Consider the following 13,956-nt stretch of genomic DNA (forward strand, 5'->3'; position numbering starts at 1 on the left):
TAGATCTTGTCCTCTGTGAAGCAAGCAAGTGGGAGATGAAACATGGGAACAAACGTTGTTTACATGGAAAAAAATTGTGTTTCCAAGAGAGCCATATATAAAATAAAACATTCTGCTATATCCTTTGAACCCAATTGGTCTATACCATGAAAGAGATCGATTTCTTGAATTTTGGATCCTCTTTCAATTTTGACGTCCGAGGTTCAACTAAACTTTTAATTACAAGAATATTTTTTTAAAATAATCTTCTTTATCACAGTCTCTTTGTATATATAATCACACTAATGTTTATTGGAGACTCTTTCATCAGGGCTCAACTTGAAGTCTTTCTTCAACAATTTGCACCTTTTCTTAGCCTATAGATAGATTATATAATATATATAAATGTTTGATCCCCCTCCCCCTTTTCCAAATTTAGATGCCTTTGGAATCTTGGCTTTTCATAATTATGAGTAAAAAAATGAAAGTGATGAAAAGGAAAGGAAAGAGAGTAGGATGAAGATATAATAAATGTTTTAACCAATTTCTTCACTGCTGAGAAATGGGACTTCAAAAATATATGAAAGAAATAGAGAGCATTTCTTCACTGTTCCTTAATTGACATGAAGATTTTGATCAACAATATATATATATATATATATATTATATTATGTTTATGGTTTTCATCATGATATCAATAAAATGTAGACATGGCACTAACAAAAAAGAAAGGAAAAAAAAAAAGACTTTTGATAGTCCAAGTTATCTTTATAACAATCATCGTTAATAGTTTTAAATATGCTTTTGTTGCCATCAAAAGTTTTTTGCCATTAAAATTTTACTTTTTGTTGCAGTCAAAAAGACTTTTAGCTGTGACAACTTTTTTTTAAAAAAATAATAATTTATTTTATACCATACCATTTTGCCATGTGTGCATCACATGATGCCATGTCACCTGCCATATATGCGACAAATGAGACCACGTCACTTATCATTTTGTGCCACATCACAAGCCATGCATTTGGCAGATGATGCCACATCACCCTGCTACCTCATGCCACGTCGTTTGTCACGTGTGTGCCTCCTCAAGCCACTTCATGCACCATGTCACCAACATGCATGCACGTCACCTACCATGTGTGTATCTTCTCAAACCACCTCATGCGCCACGACACCACATACCACATCACTTATTTGTTACAAAATATGCCAAAGTCAAAATTTGAATCCTGCAATTATTATATACAAAATAAAATATATGTTATTTAATTGCATATATATATATATATATATCAAATAATATATTAATAAAAAATATACATATATTTTATTTTATTTTCAATTATTAATATGATGAAATAATTTATATGAATATTTAAATTATATTTTTAATAAAATATTATTTTTTTCCTAGTAAATATTATTTTTGTATGGAAAATGAACTTAAAATAAAAAAATTTTATATATTAAATAATATTCTTATATATATATTGTATGCAATTTTTAATTTTTAATTTTATTTTTAAATGAAAATTATTAAGTATATAATTTATTTATAAATATGTATTATATTAGTTTATGTTAAATATCTTTTACTTTTTTCTTCTCCATATTTTTCTCAAAAATTAATAAACTAAGTGATTGAATTTTTATCTTCTCTCAAAATAGTTAAATGTTTCCCCTTCTTTTATTAAAACTATATTTTATCTACAATTTTTCAATATCTTAAAAAATTATTTTAATAACAAGTTAATTTCAACTACATAAATTTTGTTAATTGTCATTTTGAATAATGTTGAATTTTTATACCAATAACTTTTACAATGAAAGACAATTACAAGGATCTCAAAAGTGATCAATTTAGTTAACATCTAATTATTCTCTACCTCATAGCAAGGTGGATTTGAATCATTATTCATATTATTCTTAATAATAATTAGTTATAAAAATGTTATTAGTAACTTCTTCTTCTTTTTTAACAATGAAAACCTAAATACATTAGGTGGAATCACATGAAATCCTTATCTAAAAGCCATTAGAGCTCAATAGAAGAAATAGACACCATGTGCATACCAAGCTAAATATCAAGTACGTAATATGTTAAGTAGTCCACAATATTATTTGTATCTCACGATTATTTACATCTTGTGACATTTATACAACTTTAATGTCCCGATGTCATTTATGTATTTGTATGCAAGTAATAATTTATGCATAACTTAATATAATTATAATTGAAAGTAATAACCAATTAAGATTTTAATTTATCATTCTAAAATACTACCTTAATAACATAATTATTAAAAGACTATGAGCTATATATGTCTAAAAAAGATTATGAATAATACAAAATTAAAATTTAATAATTCAAATGAGCACATCTTTACTATTATTTTTTTTCACGATCCTATATATCATTTATTTCTAATTCTATATATAAAATAAAAAATTTAATTTCATAAATATCTTTTGAATGATTTTATTTAATTTTAAAATTTTCAAATAATTCATAAGTAATTTTTTAATATTTTAAATGATAATTTTATCAATTATTTCATATAATTTAAAATTATATTTAATATTTTAAAAATACTTTGACTAGAGACAAATGTAGTCACCAAAAGTAATTATATAAATTATTTTTAATTTTAAAATTATTTTTATAAAAATACTTTTGGTGGTAACATTCTGGACTTTTGGCAATGGCAATTAAATGTCATCACTAAAAGAAGTGAACTTTTAGCAACGACATATCAAAGTATTCATCAAAAGTATTTTGACAGTGACATTTAATTATTGCTGTCAAAAGTATATTTTTGGTGGTGACTTTAATTTGTGTTCGCTAAAAGGTCTTAGTGGTGACTTTTTTGCTCACCACCAAAAGTCTTTTTTTTTTTGGTAATGTGGCCCTCTACATATAATTGCTTGATAATTCTATTGCTCACAATTTTTTTGCAGTAAAACTTCTTAATAAAAGTTTGAGAGAAGTTAGGAAAAAGAAAATAAAATGTTAATTCATGATATATATAAATAAACGTAATAATAACTAATTAATATCCTAATAATATTTAATAAATAAAAAATATTTTCTAAACCTCAACAGAATAGATCTTAATGGACAATATGTATTAAGGGAATAAATCTCTATCTAATCACTCCCCCTCTTGAGTTTGTAACAACTTGTATCGCTTGATCTGAACAACATAATATGACAAAGAGAGACTTCAAAGAAAACAAATATAAACTTAGGGTGATTCTCTTATGTATAAATAATAAATCATTACTAAACAAAATCTTGGAGGGATGAATCGCATGGTGGGAAACTCAGGAGTGATTCTTGAGGAGATGAATTACTAAGTGGCGAAATCGAGAGTGATTCTTCGAGGAATGAATCACTAGGTTAGAAATTGGAAAATGATTTTCAAAGGAATGAACTATTAGATAGAAACTAAAAAATGATTTTTAGAGGAATGAATCACTAGGTTGAAACTCAAAAGTAATCCTTAAAGGGATGAATCACCAGCCGGAGAAATTTGGAAGTGATTCTTTACGAATTTCTGGGCAAGTAAACTTGGGGGTGATTCTCATAGTGATAAATCAGTAGTGAAATTTCAAATTGGACCATTAAAATACTGAAAACAAAATAAATGGAGAGTGCTAGAGCTTTGCTATATAAAGCTCCAGCCCAAACAAATTATTAAAACATGATTTAACAAGGCTCTGATATGATAAAGAAGTGAGAAGAGGAGAGGAGACTAGGAAACGTGTTGCACTCTATTGATATAAAAGGTTTACCATATAGAAATGAACCTAATTAATAATAACTAATGAATATCTTAATAATATCTAATGAATACAAAATATTTCCTAAATATCAACAATTTTATGTTCTATATTGATAATTGATAAAATACTTAAAAATGAACTAAAATTTACAATTCACTTATACATGTAGATCTGTCTTACCGGTAAACTACACCTAGGTACGCAATAGGGATTTTGAAATTTCCCGTCAAAAATACTTCAAGGACTCATTACAGTACTGCTATCATCATCACTAATCACTTCACAAGACTTGTGATCAAACGCCTTGGAATAGGGAATAGCAAAACGAGCAGCGAAAGATCGGGAAGCATCTGCTGGGTCGTTGGAACATCCATCATCGAAGTTCTGAGTACAGGATGCAATGTCGTACTGTACGTGATGAACTCCAGGCGATGAACTCCTCAACAACCTCTTCTTCTCCTTCTTCATTTTCCTCCACAACGTTCCCAACCTCACCATCTTCGATCCAAACACAACTTCTTCTTCTTAATTTCGCTAATTGCTTCTTCTGTTTCTGCTTTTGGTTCCCGCTGCTGGAGCCTTGAAAACTGGTATATAGATGAACAGCTGAGAGAGAGACAGAGAGAGCTAGAGCTCAGGTTTTGGAACCAATGTTGTGATTGAAGTTCATGCTCATTAGCTGGGTTATTTATACTGAAGATTACTTAATGTGGAGAAAAACTCCGAAGAACGCATGACTTGTTAAAATTAAAGTAACTGAATCGACATGCAAATATATAAATATATATGTATCGCTGACACTTTACAGCTAAATTCAACTTCCTCATTAGTTTTGATAGGACCAGGATATAACGTGACGGGGTGGTTTTTGGAAACGAATAAAGAATCGAAGCTGATTCAATTTGGAGGAATGGGATGATATAAAGTTTATTGCTTTGTCCACAACGACGACCAACACATATGTAAGACTTTATTTTTGAAAATGGGGTGTGACTGTACCTTATCAAACATTAAAACTTATGAAGTCAGATGCCCATGGGCTATCTTGTCTTGTGTGAAGTAAGTCAAGTGGGAAAAAGTATGTTGGCTAATGACTTTAACCATGGCGACAAGCGGTGTTTACATACAAAGAATTTGTTGTTTCCAAAAAGAGCTAGTTGGTTATAAAATAATAGAACAATCTGTTAAATCCTTTGAACCCAATGCATCATAATCTTGGCATGAGTCGCGTTTAGTTATTTATCCTCATGGATTGTGTGTCCACGTTTGTTTCGTAGCTTTGGCTGCGTTTGGTTACTTACCCTCGTAGACTGGTGTGTCCGTGTTTGTTTTCGTGGCATAAGCCGCATTTGGTTATTTATCCTCGTGAATTGTGTATTTACATTTGTAACTTATTATGTTGAGTTCTCAAAATTTTACATGTTAATTAAAGTGTTTTCCAAACTTACATGATTTTGGCTAACAATTTTATCACTTTAAATTATATGTGAGTAAATTGTTTCCTTAAGTGTTATAGCATAAATTGTTTTCAACTTATTCCTATTTTACAATTAAAGTTATGACTTACAGGTTTATAAAATTTTGAGGGATTATTTTAATTAGTTGGCACCATTATTAGAGTTGTTGATTTTAAATTTTAAGAATTTTACCATGAGAATACTATTCACTAAAAAATTTATTTTGGTTTTAGCTTTGTTAGCTGACGCTGATTTCCCTTGACCTCTGAAGGGCAACCTAGCTACAGTGGGTGGAAACTTTTGATTGGTACTATTGCTTTTAATGTAAATATATAATTTGTATGTCTTTTAATTTAAAAGATAGAGTAGATGCTTCACATAGATTATTGGTAGACTTTATTTTGGTTTGTACATTGGTTGTTGGCTAGAAAGAACTATGCTCCTGATTTATACCACTATCTGTAGAAATTTTTGTTATAGAATTTTTGAGAAATTCTAACTACAGGGGAGGTTCTGCTGAAATTTTTACAAAAATGTCGACACTTTCTTATAACAATTAGCTTAAAATAAAAATATATATTATTTTAATTCTCATGAAATTTGACTAATTTTCATTCTTTTCTTTGTAAAAATGGAATAAATTTTCATTTTGTAGCTTACGGGGATGTGTAAGTGGTTCACACCCATGCTAGTCACTCTCTATGTTTGGGGTGTGACATTTAAGAAATAAAATTTTCAAAATTAAGTTTTATTTTCCTTTTCGCTTTTGCATTTCAAAAGTGTTTGATGAGAATATTTAGGAATCACTCAAAATCCAAATGCCTTGTTAAAAAAAAAAAAATCTTTTAAACAATACAATTCAATATCATCAATCTCATATTAACTTTTATACAAATACTATTATTGGATAAAGTTGATAATAACATGGTGACAACCATCAATAATTACAGAAAATGTCATTTAATTGTTTTTAATCAGATAAACCAGTAAAAGTTCAGCCCAAGCATCTTCATTTTCGGGTTTAAGTGGGTTGAATTTTGTCAGTGTAGTTATTGAACTGTCACCGACAGAAGCTTAGAAGAAAATTAAGATATATATATATATATATATAGACACAAAAAATAGCTTTAATAACATATGGATTTACAGGTAATCTACACCTACATACACAATCTTGGATATTGTACAATTTCTGATCAAGAACTCATTTCGCTGGTGTTATCATCTCTAGTCACTTCACAACCCTTGTCAAAGGAAACCTTGGAACTAAGAATGGCAAAACGAACAGAGAAAGATCGACAAGCATTGTCTGGATCGGAGGAATAACCATCGTCGAAGTTCTGAGAGTATGAATCTATGTCGTACTGTACAAGGTGAATTGCAGGCGATGAACTCCTGAACAACCTCTTCTTCTCCTTCTTCATCTTCTTCCACAACGTTCTCAAGCTCGCCATCTTCGATCCACACACAAGTTCTGCTACTGCTTCAGCGCCAATCACTTCTCCTCTGTAAGAAAGAGATAGAGGTAGAGTGATACTCCTAGAACAGATAGAGAGAGAGAGAGATTAGGTTTTTGGGACCAATGCTGAGTTTGAAGTTCATGCGAAGTAGGTGGGTTATTTATAGGCAAATTACATGTATAATGTCGACAAAAACTGTGATGCTTTTATAGGATTTGGATAAAGCTTGACGTGGCTTTTGGAACCGAAATTGATTTGGTAGTGCGTAATGCTTGAAGTTTCTTGCTTTGTCAGCAACTACACACACTAACATGTAAAGCTTTAGTTTTGATAGTGGGGTGTGACTGTACCTCATTACGAAGTGGGATGCACATGGGCTAACTATTGACTGAAGTCAAGTGGGAGAATACATGTTGGCCAGTGAGATGAACCATGGAAATAATTAAAAATTGTTTGCATGCAAAGAATTTGTTGTTTCTGTTAAGATCCTTTGAATCCAATGTGTCAATGTCATTGAAGAATTTCTTAACTTGAAGTCCCTGTATAACGATTTGCAGCTGCTTAATTTTTTATCCTATAGATTTTGTTTGATCCCTTATTTTTATTATTTCAAATTGAGATCTTGTGAAGAGAAGGCAAATAGCTAGAGGCAATAATAAGCAGAGTATTAGATAATCTTCAAATACCCGTTTAAAAATATATAGAGGGAACTCAAGAAGGACACTTGAATTATAAAAAAGATTTTATGGTGAATGATATTTTTGAACAATTAATTATTGATAGAACTTGTGATATTATATATAGAAAAAAAATAAAATAGTTGGTCTGATATTTACTTTGATTGTGTTTTGTTTTTAGTTTTTATAATTTTATTTCATGGTTTCAAGTCAAGTCCCTTGTTTGATTTGCGGACAGTGTTAATTCTTATAATTTTAAAATACACACAAGAATCATGAGCTGGCTCCACCGGCGGAATTACTATTATACTTTCCATAAGCAATCCATGGGACTCTTATAAAAATATGTAGAGACATACTAAGAAAACTTAAAGACACTTAAAAGAAATTACTTCCTCCCTTTTATATATAACAGATACAAGCGCCTTTTAGAAGAATTCTTTAATAATTAATATAATATACCTAATGTGATACTAATTATGTTTTTTAATATTATCTTTATTTAAACTTATTAATTATAAGAGAGAATGTAATGTAAATTTTAAAAAATTCATTTAAATAGGGATAAAATTAAAATTTTATTCTATTTTTAAACAAAATTAATGACTTAACCATTTCTCTTTGATTATAACCAACAAGTTAGAAGTTCTTTATATGATAGAAAGTAGAGCAAGTATAGTAATCACCTAATTAACTCACCTATCCATTAATAATGGGGGATCAAATCTAAGAATTTTATTTTAAATATCCATTAATATCTACTGACCCACTAAGCATAAGCCTAATCGGCCAAATTTGACTATGCAAGGGATCGTTACATTCCATATTCTACAAGCATATCAAGCCTTTTGCGAATTGCTCCTCTAGATCTGTTTTCAGTTTCTGGATCCTACTAGAACTTTGAAGAAAGACATAGAGAAAGCGATGTGTGTGTGTAAGTCATTACGCACTTACACAGCTAAATTCACTGGCTTGTACAGTAATTTCCAACTAATCTTCATTGAATTGATTCGTAAGTCCTGCTCTTAAAAAAATTGTTCAATTTTGGCAACAAAGAGGAAAAGAGGAAAACGCCTTATGACTTATGAGACAATCACTTTTTATTTGACAATAATGCTTTTTTTTTTTTACATAATCCTTATCTTAATAACTTTATTCGCTTTCCGTCAAAAAAAGAAAAAAAGTATTTTGGGTCATATTTTCTACTCCATAACCTTTAATTAAGATTTTGTAGATATATACGGAGATATATATTTGATAATATTTTTTTACGTAATCCCCATCCTTTCAAGTTAAATTAATGGAGATACAAAACTCATGTACTACCATAAAATCTTAGTATTTTCACATAAGAGTGTATTTTAGTTAAAAACAACCTTTAATTAATAAATTTCATTGAGGATAATCTTAAGATTTCAAAATTTTTAATTTTAAAAGAATCATTCCTCGATACATGCCAAGTTGTTAACAGTTTGTTAACCAAAGGTAGTATATTATTATATACATACAAAGTAAGTGCTGTATTCATATCTCCGTGTCTGTGTGTGTGTGGGGTATTGTAATTCATTGGGAAGACTTTATATGTATAAGCTATTGCGAGTGTCTAGATTGATAATATGACTAAAAAGCTTCAGCAGGTTGTGAGTCAAAGGTCACATTCAAACACAAATGGCTAGGTATGTAATCTTATATCCTATGCGAAAAAAGCTGGAAACAAAAGCAAGAGGGACCAAAGAAATTTAAGAAATAATTTTTTAAAAAAGAAGATGATTTTTTTTCTTTTCGCTTTGGCAATGCAACAATTTACAAGCCAAATAAATTGTTTCAAAAGTGTTATTAATTGATCAAAATATTTAGGAATCACTCAAACTAATTCAAACGCGTTGTTTTTTTTTTAAAAAAATCTTTTAAACAATACAATTTAATATCATCTATCTCATATTAACTTTTATACAAATATTATTGAATAAAGTTGTCGCACCCCGAAATTTGAACATGTTCGGCACATAATATAAGGATAATACTCATATCCCAATAGTCTTTATGCATAAAAAAAAAACTAATTTATAAACCACAAAAATATTTGATAATAAATTAAGTCATCCTTAATACAAACCATACGAACAAAAGGTTTAAAATTAAAAACAAAAATTTGATTGAATCTCTCCTTAAAATAAATCTCTCAAAAATAAATTTACAAATATTTTACAAAATAATAGTAGCAGCAAGGAACTCTTTTCCAATCAGCAAATAACAAAGTATGAATCATAAGGATGAGGACCCTAACTATAGCTTATGTGGAGCACTTGACATAAGAAATTTACTTTAAAGAAGTTTGATTTCAGCCTTTTCTCTCAACTAAATTACAGCCCCTTAAGGATTTACGAAAGGCATAACCTCAGCTAACGCATTTGAGACCAAAATAATAATTTTCAGTGAATAATGTCCCAACAATAAATAATAGAGCTTGTTTAAAAGGAAAATTTAAAATAATTGTGTGAGTCAAAGAGACAACAGCTTTCATAAAAATGTAATAAATTTTAAAATAAAATCTCTATAAAATTTTAAAATTTAGTCTCAAATCTTTGAACTATCATGGCAAATGTTAATAGGACTTGATTTTAAGAAAGTACGTAAATGAAATAAATATTTATAAACAAATTACTGAATAATATTAATGGAATATAAATCCTCAAATAATTGGATTCATAATTATAGGGACTTATCAGAATAATTTACAAACGTAGACACACAGTTCACGAGGGTAACTAACCAAACGCGGCTTATGTCACGAAAACAAATGTGGACACACAATCCACGAGGATATGTAACCAAATGCAGCCGAAGCCACGAAACAAACATGGACACACAGTTCACGAGGGTCATGCTAACCAAACGTGGCTTGAAGCCACGAAATTAAACGCGGGTACAAAGCCCATGAATAACCATCCCTCCATTCCATGTGCATTGGCCATCGCACGGGGCTAGCACCTCCTATAAACACCTTGCTAGCTAGGTGTATCATGGCGGGTCAAGGGCTAACAGAACTGCTGTTAGCAACCAGTGTTCTATATAAAGTTCCCTTTTAAAAAAAAAACCATTTTCAAACATGCGAGAAAATCATCACTTTTAAGATACAGTTATCGTTCTCAAAATCAAATTCGCATGAATACTTTTAAGCATTAAAACTTGTCGGAATCAAATTTCATATCCAATACTCATGCTTGTATTTATTGAATAAATAAAAAAAATTTCAACTTCGAACTTGCATGAATTATTCTTTGTATCTATCCAATATTTGATAAAATAAAAATCTCACAATCAAAGTACAAACTTGATTGAATTGATCAAATTATATTTCAAATTTGATAAAGCTAATTCCACAAAATAAAGTAATTTTTATCAATAAAATCTCCGACAATCACATTATTACTATTAGCATGATTTGCAAAAATATATAATATTTTAGTAAAGAAAATTTTAATTGAAAAAAAATCAGTTGGGGCGCTATCCACTTACCCGTAACAGTTTCAACCTCAAAACTCTTTTCTTTCAGCTCCAATCAAGTTACCCTGCTTACGATTACCCTATAATATATAATAAAATCTTCATGAACCTTGCTTTTGAATTAACAAGTCCTATTTTTTTAAGAGAGTCCACTTAACTAGAATTAATAAAATGATAATATACCTTATAAATCATCAACCATTTAACTCTTAATAATTAAAACTTCAAATAAAATTTTGACAGCTTCTTAAATACATCCCTTGTTAAAGCCTAATTGAGATATACAAATACTAATATCTAGGCCAAATCATCTTCCTTAAGAAACTATCACTATTAGATACTAAAACAAACTATCTCTACCAATGGACATTTATCAAACATCTGTCATGCGTGAATCCTCCAACCAAAATCCCACTTCCTTTTCTATAAATTTCATTTCCCAAATAATATCACATTCATATTTGAGATAACTCAGCTTGCCCTTTTAATTTTTATTCCAATAAAAATCAAATTTATTACTCAAAGAAATCAAATCCCCAACATTTCATTACTCATGCACAGCAGAAAAATAGGGAACAGTTCACAATTTTGATCCAGCCATATACGCACAACACGAGAGAGTTAATGGTCAAAGCTTCTTACCTTAAATCACCATTATCACAAAAGAGAGGAAGAGGAAACTTGGACGCTGAACAGGGGAAGCAAACGTCCAACAGTAATGCTTTACGAGAAATAAAAAGAGTCTGCGACTTTGCCAAGCTCCAGATCAAGCAAGAAAATCTCACGATCAACACCAGTATTACCGACGGCTTGATTTCTCTTGCCCATCTGTGACGTGAACAAAGGCGACGAAGACAGCAGCAAATGAGAAAAACAAAGACAGGAAGAGCAACTGAGGACCTGGCTTCGTTTGGGAGTAACGAGCTCCCATTTCGCCGGCGTGAGGGTGGGATAGCAGAGAGAGATGAAGTCAGATAACACGTGACGAAAAAGTCCAAAGTTTCAATCTCAACCCTCTCTGTAACTCAGAATGTGATTGAAGAAAGAAAGAGAAGGAGAAAGAGACGGTACTCGAATCCCATGCACGATGGCCGAAACTCTCTCTCTCTCCCCCTCTCTGACCTTAGGTAGTTAGAGATGACAGGGGAGAAGGAGAAGACGAAAGAAATGGGGAGAGTTTTCTAGACTCCTCTCACCCTCGAACATCATCCGAAAGAGGCGAGGAAAATAGAAAAAATCACGAGCTCTCCCTCTCTCTTCTACCTGCTTCACTGACTTATAAGGTCAAAGGAAGTCAAGTAATATCTCATGGAGAAATTTACAAAACAAGATCCAAAATTTATTGGGAAAATTTCAAAAAAAAGACCCTATCAATTTTTGTTATTATAATAATCTTTTTTATAATAAAAGGTAAGGACTTTTAGTACCTTTCCATAAAAATAAACTAACATTTGGCTAAAGTAAAATTTAAACTCTAGACCTCTATATAAATATCCAATATAAATTCTAATATACCATTGCTCTTTCTTTATCATAAAAGAAAAATTAATTAATTAATTATCAATTGAAAGGAAATTTATTTAATTTAAATTTAGAGTCATTACAAAAGTTGATAATAATATGGTGAAAACTATCAATAATTATAGAAAATGTCATTTAATATATTTTCAATCAGATAAACCAGTAAAAATCCAACTCAAACATCTTCGTTTTTGGGTTTAAGTGGGTCGAATTTTGTCAGTGTAGTTATTTAACTGTCATCAACAGAAGCTTAGAAGAAAATTAAGATATATATATATATATATATATATTCACACACACACAAAAAATAGCTTTAATAAATTAATTATCATCTCAACTACAACTTGAGAATCAACAGGATCACATTGCAAATTTACAATTATACACACACACAAACATATGAATTTACAGGTAATCTACACCTACATACACAATCTTGGATATTGTACAATTTCTGGTCAAGAACTCATTTCGCTGGTGTTATCATCATCACTAGTCACTTCACAACCCTTGTCAAAGGAAACCTTGGAACTAAGAATGGCAAAACGAACAGAGAAAGATCGACAAGCATTGTCTGGGTCGGAGGAATAACCATCGTCGAAGTTCTGAGAGTATGAATCAATGTCGTACTGTACGAGGTGAATTGCAGGCGATGAACTCCAGAACAACCTCTTCTTCTCCTTCTTCATCTTCCTCCACAACGTTCTCAAGCTCGCCATCTTCGATCCACACACAAGTTCTGCTACTGCTTCAGCGCCAATCACTTCTCTTCTGTAAGAAAGAGGTAGAGATAGAGTGATACTCTTAGAACAGATAGAGAGAGAGATGAGGTTTTGGGACCAATGTTGAGTTTGAAGTTCATGCGAAGTAGGTAGGTTATTATAGGCATATTACATGTATAATGTCGACAAAAGCTGTGATGCTTTTATAGGATCTGGATAAAGCTTGACCTGGCGGCTTTTGGAAATGAATAAAGAATCGAAGTTGGTTCTGTAGTGCGTAGTGCTATAAAGTTTCTTGCTTTGTCAGCAACTACACACACAGGAACATGTAAAGCTTTATTTTTGATAATGGGGGTGTGACTGTACCTTATTACCTTGTGAAGTCAGATGCACATGCGCTAACTATTGACTGAAGTCAAGTGGGAGAATTTATGTTGGCTGGTGAGATGAGCCACGGAAATAATTAAAAATTGTTTACATACAAAGAATTTGTTGTTTCTATTCAAACCGTTTGAATCCAATATAAGGTGTCAATATCATTGAAGAATTTCTAAACTTGAAGTCCCTGTGTAACGATTTGCAGCTGCTTAATTTTTTATCCTATTGATTTTGCCTGATCCCTTATTGTTATTATTTCAAATTGAGATCTTGTGAAGAGAAGACAAATAGCTAAGGGCAAAATGAGCGGAGTATTAGATAATCTTCAAATACCCGTGCAAAAATATATAGAGGGAAATCAAGAAGAACACTTGAATTATAAAGCATAAGATTTTATGGAGAATGATATTTTTGAACAATTAATGAATTATAAAGCATAAGATTTTATGGAGAATGATATTTTTGAACA

At 30.6% G+C, this 13,956-nt stretch overlaps 1 protein-coding gene across 1 annotated transcript; it reads right to left on the bottom strand.

The window, feature by feature from the left end:
• Nucleotides 1-12,725: 12,725 nt before the first annotated feature.
• LOC129294962 (uncharacterized) lies at nt 12,726-13,242 on the bottom strand. Its single transcript, XM_054933438.1, has one exon. The coding sequence runs from the start codon at nt 13,104-13,106 to the stop codon at nt 12,846-12,848; it is 261 nt and encodes an 86-aa protein (XP_054789413.1). The 5' UTR covers nt 13,107-13,242; the 3' UTR covers nt 12,726-12,845.
• Nucleotides 13,243-13,956: the final 714 nt, after the last annotated feature.

Source organism: Prosopis cineraria, unplaced genomic scaffold (genome assembly GCF_029017545.1).
Source record: "Prosopis cineraria cultivar Desert tree isolate PC_DT_omini unplaced genomic scaffold, ASM2901754v1 PC28, whole genome shotgun sequence".
In the NCBI taxonomy this organism is placed as follows: domain Eukaryota; kingdom Viridiplantae; phylum Streptophyta; class Magnoliopsida; order Fabales; family Fabaceae; genus Prosopis; species Prosopis cineraria.

What these genes read in the sequence shown, in the direction of transcription:
- LOC129294962 (XM_054933438.1), bottom strand. Translation starts at nt 13,106, where the DNA reads ATGGCGAGCTTGAGAACGTTGTGGAGGAAGATGAAGAAGGAGAAGAAG.